A 19,960-nucleotide genomic window follows, 5' to 3' on the forward strand; every position below is an offset into this window, starting at 1 on the left:
CAGCCTGTCCCACCCCACTCAGAGAGAGAGAACTGGACCAGGCTGTGAAGGCTTCCCCAGAGCCTGGCAGGATGCTGGGGCCAGAGCTGGGAGAAGGGCACTTCCCTTCCAGCAGGAAAATCCCGGCACCTCAGAGCCTGGAAACCAGCAGCTCAGCTACACGCCCACTGGAGAGGGACAATGCCAGCGGCCACCCTGGCCGCCCCTCTGCCAGGTATATGGGGCATCCACAAAGTACACAGGGCCTGTGGTCAGGACCCACACAGTAGGTACACAGCAAACAGGCAAGACCCACAGACGTGTCCAGCCCCAAACGGGGGGGGGAAGGGGGAGCCCTCGCTATACAGATGGGGAAACTGAGGCCCAAGAGGCCCTGGGCCTTGCTAGCACAACCCTAGTCCTTGGTTGCTACAGCCCCGGCCATCTGGTCCTTCTGTCCCTGGCCAAAGGGTGCTGCCACCAGCTGCCGCCGCAGCCCCCCAGTGAGCCCCGTGGTAACCCTCAGGCAACCAGGGCCTGAAGCCGGAGGCCTGGCTGCACTAGGGTAAGCCCTCCCCTGACAAGAAGCGGAGGCCCTGGCGGGCAAGCCTCCTCTCAACCCCAGGCCTGCCTCCTCCCTCGTCCTCCAGGCCCACCCAGCCCAGGACTGAGTTTCCACCTCTACCCGGACCCACACCACCAGCAGCCAGGCTGGGTGCAGGAAGCCGCCCTGGCTCCATGGGCCACCACAACCCCAGCTCCGAAGTCTGGCTTGCTCCTTGTCCATCCTGGTCACAGCCCTCTCTGGACCACCAGCCGCTGCTCTTCCCCTGGGCCCCCCAGACTGTGCAAGGTGTCCAGGCAGGCCCCGTGGCAGGGGCTCCGGGAGGGCGTCTGGATGCCTGCCGCCCTTGGCCTTTCGCTAGCGACAGCGGGCACCAGAGCCCTTCCCGGCCTCACTTTGCTCCTTCCCTTCCAGCGCCACCACCCACCTACTCCTGCATGGCGCCTGGGCCAGACACCACGACCCTGACCCCGTGAGCTGGGCTCACAGAAAGCAGGGCGCAAACCAGGGAGGCGCAGGAGTTGCACGGGGTGACTGCAGGGCGTGAGGGAACCCCGCAAGGAAGCACGGGCCGGGAGAGCAGCCGGCTCCTTGGCATCGCTGATGCCCGGCAAAAGGGGTAGCCACCAGGGACTGACCACAGTCTGGCTGTAGATGGGCACAGGGAGCCAGCCGAGAGCCAGGCGTGTGAAGGCAGAGCCAGCTGCAGGCCCGGCACCGGAGGCAAAGCCCAGGCCTGGGCTTCCCACGAGCAGAACCCACCTGGGCTGCAGGTGGGCAGAAGCCTCTCCCCGCTCCCAGGAAACCCACGCCCGCCGCACAGGTAGAGTTACCTCCCCCTCAGCCCGAGCCTAGGGCTCCGGTTACCAGCTCCCATAGGGACATACTCCTGCCTGCCGCCCGCCAGCTGGGCTCCCTACACCTGGACGGCAGGAAGCTGGAGAACCTGAGCCGGCAGGCTGGCTGAGCGGCCCCACCTGCCACCACAGCCCCAGGCCGCCCGCCAGCCTCCCAGGATGCGCCCTTCATGGCAAAGCAAAGGGCAGTGGTCACCTGGCCCGGAGCCGTGGCTGGGCGGGGCTCATCACTTCTAATCCTACCTCACGGAAGGGACCCTGCTCTGGGCTGGAGTTCTGTGGGGACACATGGGCTGTGGGACCAGAGGACGGGGATAAGGGGCAGATTAGAGAGCAGTTTCCTCTGCCACAGTAGAACCAGGTACTTCCCTCCAGACCAGCCTGGCTGGCCACCTGTGTCCCAACCTCCAGAGGCCTCTCCAGCAAGAGGGCTCTGCTCCACGTCCTGCTGTGCTCCTCCCATAAGCGTAGCCTGAGCGGCCCCAAGGACACCCCCCAGCCTAAGTTCATCTCATCATCTTCTGACTGGCTCCAAGTCCCCCAACGTGCCTGGCAGGGCAGGAGCCCAAAAGCATGGAAAAAGTAGGCATGAGAACAGGTGCACGGCACTCCGGCCCCAGCACCTCACTGCCCAGGACACCCCACAATCCAAGGCAGCCGAAGCTCAGGCTCCCTGTGGACTAGGCCTCCAGAGCCGAGAGCCCAGGTCCACCCGGCTCCTTCAGCATCCCACAGAACAGCAGCTCTTAGAACCAGCACCATAAGCCCTAGCAGAGATACATTTCATGAAACCTGAGCTTTGGAGAGGCCAGGTCTATGCAACCCATTGTCACCCAAGGGACGTCCCCCGCCCCTGGGGACAGGGCCACAGCACAAGCAGACGGCAGGCCCACCCATGACCCATGAATGAGCCCAGATGTCCATGCTCCACACCAGAGAAGGCAGGGCCTTGCCCAGGTGCCTTACTCATGGGGACCCCGGGTAGTGACTGAAAACGGGGTCCCCATCTCTTCATGTTCACCTGGGATTGCAGCTGGCTCAGCAGCTGCTCACGCTTAGCTCAGGATGGGATGAGGGGACAGGGGACAATTCAAGAGGGGCACAGGGACTTGCTCAGGATGGAGACGGACCAGCTCAGGATGGTGACAGGGACCAGCTCAGGATGGGGACAGGGACCAGCTCAGGATGGTGACAGGGAACAGCTCAGGATGGGGACAGGCACCAGCTCAAGATGGGGACAGGGAACAGCTCAGGATGGGGACAGGGACCAGCTCAGGATGGGGACAGGCACCAGCTCAGGATGGGGACAGGGACCAGCTCAGGATGGGGATAGGCACCAGCTCAGGATGGGGACAGGGACCAGCTCAGGATGGGGATAGGGACCAGCTCAGGATGGTGACAGGGACCAGCTCAAGATGGTGACAGGGACCAGCTCAGGATGGTGACAGGGACCTGCTCAGGATGGTGACAGGGACCAGCTCAGGATGGTGACAGGGACCAGCTCAGGATGGGGACAGGGACCAGCTCAGGATGGGGACAGGCACCAGCTCAGGATGGGGACAGGGACCAGCTCAGGATGGGGACAGGGACCAGCTCAGGATGGGGACAGGGACCAGCTCAGGATGGGGACAGGGAACAGCTCAGGATGGGGACAGGCACCAGCTCAAGATGGGGACAGGGAACAGCTCAGGATGGGGACAGGGACCAGCTCAGGATGGGGACAGGCACCAGCTCAGGATGGGGACAGGGACCAGCTCAGGATGGGGATAGGCACCAGCTCAGGATGGGGACAGGGACCAGCTCAGGATGGGGATAGGGACCAGCTCAGGATGGTGACAGGGACCAGCTCAAGATGGTGACAGGGACCAGCTCAGGATGGTGACAGGGACCTGCTCAGGATGGTGACAGGGACCAGCTCAGGATGGTGACAGGGACCAGCTCAGGATGGGGACAGGGACCAGCTCAGGATAGTGACAGGGACCAGTTCAGGATGGTGACAGGGACCAGCTCAGGATGGAACATGGTGACAGGGACCTGCTCAGGATGGTGACAGGGACCTGCTCAGGATGGTGACAGAGACCAGCTCAGGATGGGGACAGACATCAGCTCAGGATGGGGACAGACACCAGCTCAGGATGGGGACAGACGTTAGCTCAGGATGGGAACAGACACCAGCTCAGGATGGGGACAGACGTTAGCTCAGGATAGGGACAGACACCAGCTCAGGATGGGGACAGACATCAGCTCAGGATGGGGACAGACATTAGCTCAGGATGGGGACAGACACCAGCTCAGGACGGGGACAGACACCAGCTCAGGACGGGGACAGACACCAGCTCAGGATGGGGACAGACACCAGCTCAGGATGGGGACAGACGTTAGCTCAGGATGGGGACAGACACCAGCTCAGGACAGGGACAGACATTAGCTCAGGATGGAACATGGTGACAGAGACCAGCTCGCTCAGGATGGAGCGCAGAGATCCTCTGGAGTAGAGACCCTGCCTACAGCACAGCTTCTAGCTCAGGCCCTGCCAGGCTTCCCCAGGGCACCCCACCTAGATACCTTAGAGCCACCTGAGAGGATTCCAGCAAGTGACAATACCTTCCCAACCAGCCCCAGATGTACATCACCAACCACCCAGAGCACCCACACCAACCAGAGCATTCACACCAACCCAGAGCACCTACACTAAACCCAGATGCACACTACCAGTTCAGAGCACCCACACCAACCCAGAGCGCTCACACCAACCCAGAGCACCCCCACGATCTCAAAGCCAAGACATCCATTTCGAGCTCCTCTGCTGCTGGTCAGCTCTCCCTGACAGCACGCCCTCTATCTGCCTGGTCACTGACAGAGCCCCACCCTGACCCACACCACAGCCTTGCGCAAGACCCTCAACCTACCAGGCTGAAACAGCCTGGTGGAGCCCACACCAGGCAGGACCCCTGCTCTACCAAGGAGTGCAGGGAGAGTGGGACAGGGCCCTTCAGCACACAGAGCAGAGGCCTGTGGTGGGTGGGGCACGCAGGGCTCAGGGCCAGGCCCTCATCCACTCTCACCAGCCCGTCCCTGTGCTTACACCGCTGGCCCACCACAGCACCTACACTCTTCTGCCCATTTACCTCTCAGAGACCTTGGCCTCATGCTGGATGGCTGGAGGGAGGAGGATTAGACAATCTAGGGAGGACTCTAGGATGGGCCTGAACTGCGGTCCCCACAGCTAACCTCAGGAGGCCTCAACATCAGGGCACTGGGACCTGTCTTGGGGGAAGAGAACCAACCAGCATTGCTGAAGGCCCTGTTCCAGCATGCCGGAGCCATCAGAACCAACCCAGCCCCAGGCCCACCTCAGTGTTTCCACAGGGTCCAGACCCAGCCATTCCAGCATACAACTAACCCTTTGCACCTACAGTGTGGTCTAGCTCCAAGGAAGGAGGCCAGGGAGCAGAGCCTTGCCCTGGGTGGAACTCCTGGGCTCTGAAGCTGGGCTAACCACCTTCCTGCTATACAGACATAGCTGACCCTCTGTGCTTGCCAAAGGAAAGCTCGCTCGCTCGCTCTCACTCTCTCTCTCCTCTGAACGGTCCATCAGCCACCTGCCACACCCACAGAGTGCTCACATAGAACCAACATGGCTTCCACCCTGCCAACCCAGGAGGACACTGCCTCCTGAGAGCCATCTGGAGTGTGCTCTGGAGAAAGCGGCAGCCCCCTCACTGGGGCCACCCCCACAAACTCAGCAACCCCATGGCTCACCCACACAAGACGGCAGAGCCTGAGACAGACACAGAGCCACAGGCCGTGGATAGCAAGGAGAGTGTATGTGGAGCCTGGCCTCCTACATGTCGTCCTTCTACAGGGAACTCTCCTAAGCTGCCCCAGGGAGCCAGACAGTCCCAGGCTGTGCTGGACAGAGTCCACTCTACCTGCCCACTGAAGCCTCTGTCTAGGCCCCAACACCATCTACTGTCTCCAGCGGGAGCCAAGTGCACCAGTAACACCCAGATCTGACGCACCGCAGCTCACGGGCAGAGCTGCACTTGCCGCAAGCCACGCAGCGCGGCCGCAGGACTGCACCCACCCAGGAGGCTCCACACCTGGCAGCCACAGTGTGCCCCAAGAGGGACAAGGACGCCAGAACTGCCCTCTGAACACGCCAACACCCTTAGGGTCTGGCCCTCCACCCAGATCCTGTCCCCTGCTGGGACATCTGAAGGAAATAGCTGGGAGCAGAAAGAGAGATGGCCCTAAGACCTGAGCCAGGCGCCAAGGACAGCAAGAGCCATCCCATCCCATCCCATCCCAGCCGGCCAGCCACAGGGGCAAAGAGCCACACGGGACACGCGCTGGCCCGCCCCATTCCTCCAGGGCCTCCCTGCCCCCACACCACTGCTGCCAATTCGAGCAGAAAACACATCCTCAGGTAGCGATTTGGAGCCTCGCTGGCTTGGGCCCAAGTGCAGATGACAGGCTGCAGGCCCTGCTCAGACCTGCCTGCGGTGCCTGTGGGGGCGTGGGGGTGGGGCTTACCCTAACTGCCTGGGCTCCTCCCAGGCCTGCTCCTACCTTCTCCAATTTGGGGACCTACTTCGGCCAGCCTGGGAATCCAGCCGACACAGGGGAGGGGAGGGGAGAGCTGGAGGACTGTGGCAGTACCTTTATGGAGGTGCAGGGCTGGGGGGGGGGAATCCAAGAAGGGGTGAAGACAAAGCAGAGGGGCCAGGCAACAACCTGGTGCTTAGAGCCTGGGCAGGGGAGCGGCTGCTGGCCCAGCTTTGGCCAGGCCTGGCTCTGAACCATCTGTTTCAGGACCAGGTCACTAGGTGGATGAACTCCCGTAGCTCCTGGCCACTGGGGCAGCAGGGTCTGCATCCAGGAAAGTCCCCAGGTCCAGGCTGCACACAGGCCTCCTCCAGGCTCACCTGACCCGAGTTCCACCCCAGGAACCCCTTCCAGGGTAGCTGTCATTCCTACCCCCACCCATTTCCAGGCCCACTGATGGCGACCAAGCAGGTCAGGATCTTTTGAGCCCAGAACCAGAAAGGGGACAAAGCACTAGAAGGCTCCCTGTCCACGGCCCTCTCCAGCTCGGGATCCAGGCAGCGGCAGCCCTGGGCTCTGTCTCTGCCCGCTGCTGGGTCCCACCACGGCCGACTCCTAGCCAGCTGGCCCTGCACAGGCCCCAGCTTCACCGCCGAAGGAGGCAGGACATCCCCTGCGCGGATTCCCGCCCTTCAGAAAGTAACGAGCACATCAACACACCCACAGGCAGCGGTGCCACAAAGGGCCACCGAGGGGCTCCGGGCCGCAGACTCTTCTGCCAACACACACAGCTTAGGCCCTGCCGGCCGAGGGCCGAGCCCTGTCCGTGCCCCCGGGGCATCCAGGAAACTGCAGGGCGGGCGCAGGCTGGCTGTGGGCCCGGCCGCTCCGCCGGGGCCTGCCCGGGACCAGCCCCAGCACGCGCGGCGCGCAGGCCTCCGCGGCCCCAGGCGCCTCGCGCCTCCCCACCCAGACAGACACGCGCGGGGCGACGCGGGCACACGCCGCGGGCCGCGACCCCGCGCCCGCCCCCGCGCGCCCACGTGGCCGGGCGAGACCCCGCGCCCACCCCGCGCGCGGCGCCCCCTACCGGCCCCGCCCCGTCTGGGCGCCCGCGGCTCGCACCTGCGGCGCCCCCCCCCCCCCGCCGGTGCCCCGGCGCCGAGGGGGCGGGCCGGGCGGGGGAGGGCGCACGTACCGGCCAGGCGAACTGGAAGGGGATGACGACGAGGCCCGGGTCCCGGGGGCCGCCGGCCCGCGGCCGCGCGCGCGCTCGGTCCCCCGCAGCGCCCGCCGGCGGCAGGTAGAAGGAGTTGCCGCCCAGCACGGGCGTGGCGCCGTGGCCGTAGCTGCAGGGCCCCGTGGGCGTCACCTTGGCCTGGTACTCCTTCAGGCACACGCGCACATACGTGTCGCACTCGTCGCGGCCGCAGCCCCCCGCGCGCGCCGTCCGCCCGTCGCCGTCACAGCAGGCGCCGCTCAGCAGCTCTCCGTTCGCGTTCCGCAGCGCGCTCAGCCGCAGCTCGAAATAGCCCATGGGCCGCGCCGCCTGCGAGGGGCGACAGAGGAGGCGGGAGGCGCGGGCCGGGGGCGGGCGGCGGGCCCCGCGCCCCGCGGCCCCGGCCGGCCCGGCCCCAGGCCGCCCCGTGCGCCCCGTCCGCGCGCCCCGCCGCCGCGCGCCCCGCTCACCTGCACCCACAGCGCCAGCAGCAGCAGCAGCCGCCGAGGCAGACGCCCCCGGCCCCGCATCGCCGCCTCGACCCCGCCCGCGGCCCCGCCGCCGCCCGCTCCGGCCGCCGCGCCGGCCTCCGGCGCCCGCCCGCGCTCCGAGCCCGGCGCCCAGGCGGCGGCGGCACCGGCGGCGCGGGCGGGGTCGCGCAGCGCGCGGGCGGCGCGGCGGGCGCGCAGGGGCGGCGGCGGCGGCGGCTCCGGCTCGCGGCGGCCGCGCTCGGCGGCCCGCCCGGCTCCCCCTCCCCGCGGCGGCCCTCCCGGCTCCCCCCGCGGCGGCGGCGGGGCGGCGGCGGAGCGGCGGCGGCGGCGGCGGCGGGTCCCGGCCTCGGCTCTGCGCGCCCGCGTTCCCAGCCCCGCAGCCAACAAGTTCGGGACGAGACTGACAGCTCGCTCGCCCATTCGTCACCCGCGCACCTGCATATGCATGAGGGGCGGGGCCTCGCGCGGGGTGGGGCCGGGGTGCCGGGGGCGCCCCGAGCTTCCCGGCGGCGCGGCGCGGCCTGCGCGGGGGGCGCCGCGCCGCGCCTCGGCCTGCACCGGCGCCCCGCCGGGCGGGGCCTCCCGGGCGCCCGCCGAGGTCGCCGCGGCCCCCGCCCGCCGGAGCGCCCGGGTCCCCGCGGGGCCGCCGCCGGCCGCGCACTCCCGGCACGGCCCGGCCTCCGGCGAGGCGGGGGCCGCGCGCCGCCCGGCCGACGCCTCCGCGCCCCGGGCCCCCCGCGCGGCCGCACCCCCGCCACCTCCGCGCCGGCTGCCGGGGGCGCCCCCTCCCCTCGGAGGCGCGGGCCCGAGCGGCCGGCCGACTAATGCTCTGGGTGCGCGCGCGTGGCGAGGCGGGCCGGGGGCCTGCGCTGGGGGAGGAACTGGCGCTGAAGGCCCCGTGCGCGCCCGGGGGCGGCTCAGGGCCGAGCCCCGCCCCCGAAGGCGCGCCGCTCCGCGCGTCCCCACCACCATCACCTCCCTGACCTCCAGACCCCTCTGCGGGCCGTACCGGGGGCTCCCGGGCTCCCGGCAGGGCCCTCTCCCCTCTCCGGGGCCGGTGGTCACCCTGGTCGTGGGATGGCCTCAAGCTGGCCCCGGCGTGGCCACCCCTCCCCCATCACAGCCCCTGTCCCGCCGCCGCAGACAGCGAGGAACTTGGGAAGCACAAGTGTAGCCTGGTGGAGGCGCTGGAGGCGCTGGGGCAGCAGCGGCAGGAGGCCCTCCGCCCGGGAGGGTCAGCACACCAGGCTCACCTGCCCCTCCTGCCTAGCAGCCCCGTCCATCGGCCCTCTAGGGTTTGTAGCGGGAGCCAGAGGCCCCAGGCCCACTACCACCGGTCTGCTCACCCGGGCACACACACCCCACCTGAGCCCCCTGGGGCGTGTGGGCTGACAGGTTAGGTGGGGGCCAGACACAAACCAGGCCTGGCCACACACAGAGACCCCCACCAAATAAGGGAACTGGAGCTGTGCTCAGAGCCTTCTGGTTGCTCTCTGCGTGATACCGCCTCTTGCACTCTGGCTGGTGGTGGAGGAGTCATCAGGAGAGAGCAGCTCTGTGCTCATCCCTGCTGCTGCCCTGCAGCCTGCGAGGCCGCTTTCTGTCCATTGACAGATCGTGACTCCAATACTGCAGACTAACCATAGTGTGTCCCCAGGTTGCAGGGGGGGCCAGGGGGGAAGAGGCCTATGTGGGAAAGGCAGGGCCGGCAAGCCAGGCCAGCGGTGACCACAGCCTGCGAGGCAGGGGAGGCCGCACCGCGGCTGGGCGGGATCACACAGAGCCTTACATTTTCACCTACATCCCTGGTTGCAGGGCTGGGGGCAGAGGAGCAAGGTGGAGATGCTGTCATGTAGGTGAGAGGGGATTGTGGCCAGCCCAGGGCCTGTGGGTGGGCAGAGACCGAGCAGGGGGAGCTCTGGCATGAAATGGGACCCAGGATCTAGTCCCCTCTCTACCTCTCCCCGTCCATCTTCCTGGCTTCCTGCTGCCAAGAGGGCAGAGCCCAGTAGGCTAGCTCTGCTTCAGGGAGGCTCTTGTGTGGCTGAGTCTAGCCCAGAACACAGGCTCATTCTGGTAGGGTCACAGTCTCCCTGGGGCCTGTCCACTGGTCTGGCCTGCAGAGCAGAGACCCTGCTCCAGCCCCTCCTGCCTTCCTTGGGCCCTTAGGGAGTAAGACCTTTGTTCCTACAGCCAGAGCAGCCAGTGAGCAGGAAGGGCCAGCCTCTTCCTACTCACAGTGGCACCTGCCAGGTATAGAAACCCTCTCCCCCCAAAGTGCCCTTTCGCTCCTGCCTTGTGCAGGCCCCACCCAGGCGGGGGGTGCCCACGCGAAGCCAGGTGTGGGAGAAGCCACACTTCCTCATGGTGGGGGGAGACAGCACCAACCAGGCCCCCAGGGCTTCTCTGCAGGGAGGGGTCGCTGGACCCAGGGTGGCTTCCCAGAATGGAACAGAGGGAATTGTGGGCCTGCAGAGTTTTCAAACGATGCTGTGGCCTCTCTAGGACTGCGAATCCCTGGCTCCTACACTTTGGATCCAGGCTACCTGCCCCATCTCTCCTGGGAAGGCCTCCGCCATGATCCAGGCTGCCCTACCTCCAGCTGTGCAAGGTAGAAGAGCCACGAGGCCTGGCCAGGGCACTGCTGCTGCCCAGACAGCCCAGGGGTTGGACAGAGCTGGCTGGGCTGGGGAGTGAGCTTCCGCCCATGTCCGATGGTGCTAAATATAGCGGCCAGAGAGGGGAGTTTCCGGTTACAGCCCCCCCTCCCCATGCTGGGAAATCGATGCCAGCTCCATTAGGCCCAGCGGCAGCGCCTTCTGACCTGCCCACCGGGCTGTGGCGCAGAGCAAGGGGCCTGGACTGCACCCAAGTCCAGGTGCCTGCCCCCCACCCCCCACCCCCCGTGTTCAGAGCCCTCTCAAGGGTGCTTCAGAGCCAGCTGCCCCACGCAGCACCCCACAAGTCCCTGAGGCAGCAGCAAGGCCTGCCGGTCACCAGGGGGCCCTGGGTCCCAGGGTGAGCACCAGAGAGGCAGAGCAGGGGCAGCAGGGGCTGGGCTGGGCTCTTGTCCTAAGGATCTTGTCCTGCTGGGCCTTCTCTGGGTGGGGCGGAGCTGAGCTGCTATGTGCCCACTGCTGCCCGCCCCTGGATACACACTGCACACCTACCGCCCCTCCATTCACCTGGCGGAGGCCCCACCTGGGTTGTGACCCATATTTGTATACAGGTGGCGTTGCCTGAGGGGGCGCTGCCTCCACGCCAGGCCCCCGGGGCGTCCAGCCCGTGCCCTGTACTGCTGTGTGGGCTGGCAGGAGCGGAGGCCTGAGCCCCTGGGGTGGGGCCACGCGGAGTTGGGTGCTCCAGCCTGTCCTGCAGGGGCTGTCTGTCAACCCTGAGGACTGCACCATTTCAGTTCAGAGCCCGGTCCCAGGGCACTGGGTTGGGAGGGGGGAGGGGGGCAAAGGGGGGACAGGAGGCACAGAGCAGGTCCAGGTCAGTGAGCCACCACCTAGCGTTTGGGAGAAGGGGCTCTGGGGAAGGGCCAGGCCGGGTCACCAGACTTGAAAGGGTCAATCAAGCCTTACCTCACTCCCTAAATGACTCCAGGCCTGCTTGTGGTCTGCGCAGCCCTCCTGCCACCCCAAGGCACCCCGGGACCCAGAGGGCGGCTCTGAGCTGTGTGCACTGCACATCCGCACACCCGCAGGCCAGGACCCAGGTCATACCCACACAGGCCTGGCCTGCGCACGTACCCTGGGCAGGCCGCACACTCCTCGTCCTCCGCTGGCTGAGTGAGGTCCCTACGGCATCCGGGGAAGAGTCCAGCACACCCCTCAGCGGGGTCCTTCACCAGCCGAGAAGTCAGAGCAGGGCAGCCCCTCCTCTCAGTGTTCAGGCTCTGACAGCCTGAACACCGAGCCCTCCTGAGCCCACAGCCAGCCTCGCCCTGCACCCCTTCCCCTGCCTGGGAGAAGCTGCTGCAGGGCCTTCCTGCAGGGCTCCTGCTCTGTCCCCAGCCCTCTGCCAGCCTCTGCTCCCCAGAACGACTACCTGCAAGCCTCCAGGGGAGCCCACACCCCCACTTGGGGACATCCCAGGTCACAGAGCTCAGAAGTGGCCGCTGGCCAAACCTCGCATGCTTTATTGGTTCTGCAAGGTGGAGGGCAACTGGGCAGGAAGGACCTCCAGGTCTCGCTGGAGACCCAGGTCAGGGGCTATCTGGCTGAAGAACCAAGAGATGGCAAATATAACGCCAAGTGTCTTGGGGACGTCGGGGTCATTCGCAAAGGTCTGGGCACATCCAAAGGCAGATGCAGAACTTCAATGAGCTCACTCTCCTCCGCCACACCTCCACCCAGTCCCTTGCGCTGGGCGTCTGTCACCGCAGCGTAGAACATGGTCTGCCTGGAGCCAGTCAGTCCCACTCCAGCCCTGCAGGAGGAGACAGGACCCAGGGAAATGCTCAGCAAAGCACCTGTAACACACCCGGTCACCCACTCTGCACTGCTGCCCTTCTAGCAAGCAGGACCCTGAGTGTCCTGCCTGAGGCCCTCCTGACCCGGACCCTGGTCGGCAGGTCCTTGGAATCTGTCCCCTCGAGCGGCATGCTTTCCACAACTCCACCATGGTTCGTGTCAGAACAGGTGTGATTGTGTAGAGGAGACTTGGGACCTTCCCAGGCTCCTTGAGGGTAACCCTAAGACCTCATCAGAGAGGGCGCCATGGCCAGAGAGTTGCTGTCCATTGGCCCAGAGGATACATAACCTGCCATGTTGTAGAGGCCCGGGGCAGAAGCCAGAGCAGCTGAGAGGCCCGGCCAACAGCCCGCAAGGAGACACGGCTTCTGTCCATGCCCATAGTAAAATTTGGCAACGGTCCTGTGAGCTGGGAAGAGGACCCCAGACATGGACACATCTTGGATCTGGCTGAGCGCCCTGACAGGTGAGACCCTGGACTTCACATCAAGCGTCTGGACAGACTTCACACCCACAGAAACCAAAAGTCCCAGAGCGGGTGGCTGGCATCCCTGCCAGGCCCGCCCCACCCGGTAAGCTCCTGGGGCTGCCTCCCCTCTGCAGACTGAGCCCAAAGCTCCCTTCTAACGCCCAGGCCATCCATACCCGGGACCCCTGGCTGGCTGGGAAACGGGCAAAGGCGGCAGGCCTGACGCAGCTGGGCCTGCAGACTACCAGCCTCTGACGCACAGGACGAAGAGCTCAAGAGCAGTGCTGAGAGGAGTGACTGGGGTGGGAAGATGGGGGGGGGGCCAGGAAGGGATGGGAGGGGCCAGGAGGGGTGGGAGGGGCCAGAACGGGGTGGGAGGGGCCAGAACAGGGGTGGGAGGGGCCAGGATGGGGTGGGAGGGACCAGGAACGGGGTGGGAGGGGCCAGGAAGGGGTGGGAGGGCCAGGAAGGGGTGGGAGGGCCAGGAAGGGGTGGGAGGGGCCAGGATGGGGTGGGAGGGGCCAGGATGGGGTGGGAGGGGCCAGGATGGGGTGGGAGGGGCCAGAACGGGGTGGGAGGGGCCAGGACGGGGGTGGGAGGGGCCAGGAAGGGGTGGGAGGGGCCAGAACGGGGGTGGGAGGGGCCAGGAAGGAGTGGGAGGGGCCAGGAAGGGTGGGAGGGGCCAGGAACGGGACGGGGCGGCACAGGGAATCTAAAGAGAAGTCTGGGTCAGGGTACCAGGTGCGCAACCAAGGATAGCCGGGTGGTGCGCAACCAAGGATAGCCGGGGCCCAAAGGGTGTGGAGACCAAGTGTCCCACACAGACCTGGGGGCAGAAATGGTGACGCGCCCATGCCTTCCTCCCCACAAGGGCCGACGCGGGCCCCCCAGTCCCCTCTGCATCCCCACGCCCTTTCCGGATGGCTACCCTCTGCCCCTTCATGGACGCAGCCAGCCTGTGGCGTCTCCAGCCTGTATCCCCAGCCCCTGCTTTCACTCACTCAGGTCGTCAGCTGGTACTTGGCCTTCCTGGGCTTGCCACATGTGACTGGTGGGTGAGTAGTCTGGCTTACCTCCAGGACCACAGATAGGAAGCCTCTTACTCTGTCATGGAACGGACGGACCCCCCATGCTGACAGGGACAGGCGCCATGACCTCCCCAGAGCTCATGTCTGAGTAGGATGCCCGCTGGCTAGACTGCTAGGCTCCCCAGCACCTTCAGAGTCAGGCAGAGCCTGAGGCCCAGTCTACGGACCCACTGCAGCCAGGGCTACTTGTTCCACTGGCCCTCCAACCTCCGCAAGACCCATCCCCAATCCCCCCGGCTGCTCCACAGCTGCCTCCTGGCTGAACTCAGCCAGGCCTGGCCCTTGGATTCTCTGGGGAGAGCCGGCAGCAAGCACTGGCCGTCCACAGAGGACCCTGCAGGCAGCCCAGACTAAGCAAGGCCTCCAACCCATTGCCAGGGAAACCCACCCTGCAACTTGGGCCCCTCCAGCCAGGGCTATCGGCCAGGTGGCAGGCTCAGCAGCGAGTGACAGGAAGCAGAAGAGACATCTGGCCCTTCCCAGGTAGAAGGGCACCCAGCCCTCCAGAAAGGCGCCCAGAGGCCAGCACCCCCTCAGCTGGATGATGGGCACCACACAACCCTCTCCCCGGACCCCAGGTGGGGTCAAGACCTGGGCCAGGGCTCCAAGGGAGGGACAGCTGCACCCCAGCAGCCTGTCCTGCAAAGACTGCCTAGCCAGCAGGCCCATAGGGACGCGAATGGGGTGCCCGGGCTTCCCCCTCCCCAGAGGCCCGTGGCCCAAGACAGCCTCTCCTCATTCCTGAGCCACACCGAGAAGAGAGCTGTGACTCACCCACCCCCGGCACCCAGGGCTTAATCCCACAGGAAGTGGGGCATCTGTCAGCGGCAGCTGCCACTGGGGCCTGGCTCCTCGTGGCTGCGGCTGCAGGCTGGGGGCGCAGACCCAGCCCTGCGGATCCCCAGGTCCCACCCGGCCTAGCACCTAAGGCACATGTGCCCCACCTTTCCTCCAGCCACGGGTTGAAAGCAAGAGGAACCTGCCTGCGTCCCTTCTCCCTCCCTGCATCCTGTGTCTTCCTCCAGACTAGATGCCCGTCTGTCCACCCCGCCCCTCACCTCCTGACCACCCCACCCTCACCTCACGACCACCCCGCCCTCACCTCCCGACCACCCTGCCCTCACCTCCACCCCGCCCTCACCTCCCGACCACCCTGCCCTCACCTCCACCCCGCCCTCACCTCCACCCCGCCCTCACCTCCTGACCACCCTGCCCTCACCTCTACCCCGCCCTCACCTCCCGACCACCCTGCCCTCACCTCCACCCCGCCCTCACCTCCCGACCACCGCACCCTCACCTCCACCCCACCCTCACCTCCCAACCACCCTGCCCTCACCTCCACCCCGCCCTCACCTCCCGACCACCCCGCCCTCACCTCCCGACCACCCCGCCCTCACCTCCACCCCGCCCTCACCTCCACCCCGCCCTCACCTCCACCCCGCCCTCACCTCCCGACCACCCCGCCCTCACCTCCACCCCGCCCTCACCTCCACCCCGCCCTCACCTCCCGACCACCCCGCCCTCACCTCCTGACCACCCTGCCCTCACCTCCACCCCGCCCTGATCTCCCGACCACCCCGCCCTCACCTCCACCCCGCCCTCACCTCCACCCCGCCCTCACCTCCCGACCACCCCGCCCTCACCTCCACCCCGCCCTCACCTCCACCCCGCCCTCACCTCCACCCCGCCCTCACCTCCCGACCACCCCACCCTCACCTCCACCCCGCCCTGACCTCCCGACCACCCCGCCCTCACCTCCACCCCGCCCTCACCTCCACCCCGCCCTCACCTCCCGACCACCCCGCCCTCACCTCCACTCCGCCCTCACCTCCCGACCACCCCGCCCTCACCTCCACCCCGCCCTCACCTTCCCCCCGCCCTCACCTCCCGACCACCCCGCCCTCACCTCCTGACCACCCTGCCCTCACCTCCACCCCGCCCTGATCTCCCGACCACCCCGCCCTCACCTCCACCCCGCCCTCACCTCCACCCCGCCCTCACCTCCCGACCACCCCACCCTCACCTCCACCCCGCCCTCACCTCCACCCCGCCCTCACCTCCACCCCGCCCTCACCTCCACCCCGCCCTCACCTCCCGACCACCCCGCCCTCACCTCCACCCCGCCCTCACCTCCACCCCGCCCTCACCTCCACCCCGCCCTCACCTCCCGACCACCCCACCCTCACCTCCACCCCGCCCTGACCTCCCGACCACCCCGCCCTCACCTCCACCCCGCCCTCACCTCCCGACCACCCCACCCTCACCTGTACGTGGCCACCTGGCGAAGGTCAGAGGGGGCTAGGTGGTAGCCACACTCCTCCAAAGCCTCCTTGCAGGCTACTTGCTCCGGCGGGAGTCCCGGCTGGTCCAGGGCTGGTGCACAGCTCCACCGTCACCCCCACAGAGCTGAGCAGTGCCAGCGGCAGCTCCTGAAGCCCACCCTGGGCTGGGGCGGCCAAGGCCTCGGGGAAGGGGCGCTGCACCTCACTCGCATACACGGCTGGTGGGACGAACGGCCCCACGGTGCTCACCTGAGCGCCCCACTGGCCCGGCCACCCCCACCACCTGTACTCAGGATGCCCCCGCCCTGCCGCGCGCCTCACCTGGCCGGAACTGCTTCACCAGCACCAGGCTCCTTCGAGAAGCGTTGAACATGAGCACGGTCACACAGAAGCAGACGCCACGCCGTGGCCCCGCACGGTGGCTCTGGCCCGTCCTCATTCCCCAGCATGCCTCCCTGTCCCCCAGCCTCAGAACCCCGGTCCCTTCCTCAGGCTAGATAGAGCTGGCAGGGTCAGGACCCAGACTTGCTGGGGTCCCATGAGGGGATGGGGGCGCCGAGGACCCGCTGGGGGCCTGGGCGGGCCGCAGTGGGATGGTGGAAGGAGTCTGGCCGCCAGCCAGGCCCTCAAGCCAATGGCTGTCCAGTCCACATCTTAGGTGCTGGGGTAGGGCAGTGGCTTGGCCTCCCTGCGACCAGGTCAGACTCCTGTCTGCAGGCTGGGCTGGGACTCGGGTGGTAGAGAGCCTGCCTAGAGAAAGCAAGGCCCTAAGGTCCATCTCCAGAACTGCAAAAGCGTAAATGTAGTAATCGTCACAATAAGACAAGAGTTGTGAAGGGAGCAGAGGCTGGCGGTGGGGGCTCCACACTTCCAGGCCCCAGGGTCAGTCCGAGCACCACACCGAGCCCAGCACCACACCTGGCCCTCACCTGTCATATGTCTTCATAAAGTCCCAGGACTTCCGGACACCATTCTGAAAGTGGAAAGATGGCAGCCAGGGTCACGGGCTGCCGGCTCAGAGATGCCTTACGTGGGGCTTATAGGGCCAGACAGACCTACCCCACCGCTGCCAGCCAGGGGGACCTGCTCACTGCCCGCGTCCACTGGAAGTGGGGAACTGTGGGGTGAGGGAGGAAGCAGCCACCTGGCTGGACAGAGGCCAGCGGCCTCCTGAGGCTCTGGGATAGGGGTGTGCACAGGAGAGGTCCCCCCGGGCCCGGGGGGCTGCCACAGGGTGGCTAGGCCCATGAGACCCAGAGAGGGCACGGCACCATCACAGGCAGAGCTGGGAGGACACCAAGGGTGCAGAGCAGGGCTCAGGTCCACAGGACGACGGGAGGGAGGGGCTGGCCAGCCTCCCTGGGCTCCACACCAGGCTGACCGCATTGCAGGACTGCTGGATTTGGTGATGTGGTGGACAGGGGGACGCCTCTGACCTAGATAGCTTCTGCTGAGGTGAGACAGGCTTCCAGTGTCCACACAGGACTCACGGGGCAGGGGTGAGCCAGGGCCAACACTAACAGAACCCTGGCCCCTTCCTCAGACTTCATATAGCTGGCAGGGTCATCTTCCAGGTACACAACCAGGCCAGGACCCAGACTTGCTGTGGTCCCACAAGGAGACATGCTGGGGGGCCCAGGATCCCACCTGGGCAGGGCAGGCTCCCACCCAGGGGCTGCAGCAGACAGTGGCCATCACTCCCTGAAGAGTTTGTGCTGATGAGACTCAACCTGGATTCTGCCCATGCCCCACCTGTGCAGGTCACCTGCCACTCAGTCTCCCGCTCAGTCTTGAGCCATGACTAGCTCACCACAGATGCTGGGGCTCCATCCAGGCCACGGTTCGGAAACTACCTGAGCCCAGGAGACCTATTGTACAACCAGAGGCCAAGGCACAGCCCTATAGAGGGCTTCCTGGATGAGGCACAGAGGTGAGGAGAGTCCCACAGATCAGCAAGTCAAGGCCCAGCAGGTCAGCAAGACCCACTCGAACTTGGCTGTAGCGGAGGCGTGCATCCTGGGCAGGTGGCAGCAGCCTGGTTTCCAAGGGGAGTGGAGAGCCAGTGTCCTGCACAGGTCAGGCTGCCCAGGAGGCCCCATGGGGCGAGCCCAGACCTGCCTGACATCCAGCCACCTGGGGTGAGCCACCCGTCCTGGAAGGCTCCAGGACTGCCCCCTTCCTCCCCTCCATGCCCACCCCCACAGCTCCCTAGAACAGGTCAAGTCCCAGGACATTCTCAGCTCAAGATCAAAAGCCCTGTCAGGCCCTTAGTTCCAGCAAGATGAGTAGAAGGTCTGGTTATTGACCAAGGCACACCGAGGCAGGCAGTTAGGGGGCCTCATCCTGCTCAGGATGTCTTCTGCCTATCCAGGCCTCCTCTTGCCAGATGCAGCAAAAAAAAAAAAAAAATGAGCCGGGCATCAGTGGCTCACACGTGTCATCCTAGCTACTCAGGAAGCTGAGATCTGAGGATCACCGTTCAAAGCCAGCCCAGCCTGGGCAGGAAACTCTGTGAGACTCTTACCCCCAATAAACCACCAGAAAACTGGAAGCAGTGCTATGGCTCAAGTGGTAGAGCGCTTGCCTTGAGCTGAAGAACTGAGGGACTGCGTCCAAGCCCAGAGTTCAAGCCCCAGAACCAGCGCTCGCCTTGCGCTGAAGAGTGAGGGGCAGAGCCCAAGCCCAGAGCTCAAGTCCCAGAACCAGCAACCCTCATGCCCAGTGGCAAACAGTGCCCAAGCCAGTGTCCTCCTGCTCCTGCCCCTATCATGGCTCTGCCTGCTCAGCTCTGCTCTGCTGTCATTGGAAACAGGCGATCGGCCACTGGCCAAGACTGCAGAAGTGCCCACACCACACTTCCCAGGAACCTGGGAAGAACGCTTCGCACGGGTCTTGGCAGCTGCATGCTTAAAGCAGCACCTGCCCGTACTACTGCCTTGGGTCCTGGCTCTTGGGGGCTGAGTCACAGCCCCATGTCCAAAAGCCTCCCCACTCCAGACCAGAGAAAGCAAAAGGACCTCCCAAGTCTCCATCTTTGCCTCTTCACTGGCCCTAGCTGTGTCCTCCTGGACCAGAACTGACCTTGCTCTATCCTCCAAGACTACCACGGTGGGAAATGGGAGGAACAGAAGCCTCGGGCAGGATGGGCAACACATGGAGGCCTGGCCATGACAGGGAGGGACAGGGCACTCCAGTCCAGGAGGTAGAAAACGCCCACAGCTCTGGACTGACTGACCTGGTGCAGGCCCAGGGAGGGGCTGTCTTGACCCAGGCCCGTGTTCCTGTGAGCAGCGTGAGCAGGTGAGGGTGGCTGGCCAGAGAAGCCGTCAGGAAGGTGGCCAGGAGGGGAAGGACGGGAAGAGTAGAGGAGGCTGCAGGGACTCGTCCACACAGGCCCGCGCCAGGCCCTGCTGCCCAGAACCACACGGGGAGGTGGCCCGGTCTGCCTGGACCCTCCTTCCTCTCCTCAACCTCCTCCTCCTCCTCCGGGACCCCTCCCGCGGCCTTCCCTAAGCCCTGGGGCCCCGAGGGGTCCCACGCCGCTCTGGGGTCCCCTAGGGAGGAGCTCACCCTGTCTGCGAACCCGCAGCCAGGCGTGGGGAGCCTGGGGTGCAGATGCCAAGCCCGTTTGGGGGGGGGGGCGGGGGACGGAGGCCGGGTGTGTGGGTGGAGCCTAGGCTGGCGCTGTGGGCGGGGCACAGCATCGCAGGGGGCGTGCCCGGGGCCTGGCCTCGGTGGGCGGGGCACGGCGGGCGAGTGGGCGGGGCTGCGGTAGGCGGGGCTCGGGGCGGGGCGGTTGGCACGGGGCGGAGCCCACGGCCTCGGCCCGGGGACCGGCGGACGGCGGGGCGCTGCCGGCGGGCGCCTCACCTGGCGGTAGTGCAGCGTAAACGGCCTCAGGTAGGGCGAGCTGGCGCAGGGGCCCACCGCCGCCCCCTCGATGCGGTCCATGGCGGCGGTCAGCGTCCTCGCGGTCGGGACCTG

The 19,960-nt window shown here is 66.4% G+C and overlaps 2 protein-coding genes across 3 annotated transcripts in view; both read right to left on the minus strand.

Annotated features, from left to right (window-relative positions):
- Jag2 (jagged canonical Notch ligand 2) overlaps window positions 1–7,709 on the minus strand; it is a 30,549-nt gene extending 22,840 nt beyond the window's left edge. The window contains exons 1-2 of one of the 2 annotated variants that reach the window (XM_042669166.1): window positions 7,639–7,709; window positions 7,148–7,498 (exon numbers count right to left, since the gene is read on the minus strand). In XM_042669166.1, coding sequence (XP_042525100.1) covers window positions 7,148–7,498; window positions 7,639–7,698 — 411 coding nt within the window. In that variant the 5' untranslated portion in view covers window positions 7,699–7,709. The remainder of the gene's footprint in view (window positions 1–7,147; window positions 7,499–7,638) is intronic. The other variant, XM_042669167.1, reaches the window with a different exon arrangement.
- Window positions 7,710–11,801: 4,092 nt separating this feature from the next.
- Nudt14 (nudix hydrolase 14) lies at window positions 11,802–19,960 on the minus strand. The gene is given in 7 exon segments (XM_042669162.1): window positions 11,802–11,960; window positions 11,963–12,093; window positions 15,959–16,066; window positions 16,068–16,194; window positions 16,298–16,363; window positions 16,907–16,949; window positions 19,847–19,960. Coding segments are annotated over 7 exon segments (714 nt in total). The 5' UTR covers window positions 19,928–19,960; the 3' UTR covers window position 11,802.

This window comes from Dipodomys spectabilis, unplaced genomic scaffold (assembly GCF_019054845.1).
Source record: "Dipodomys spectabilis isolate Male_0828 unplaced genomic scaffold, ASM1905484v1 ptg000486l, whole genome shotgun sequence".
Taxonomy (NCBI): domain Eukaryota; kingdom Metazoa; phylum Chordata; class Mammalia; order Rodentia; family Heteromyidae; genus Dipodomys; species Dipodomys spectabilis.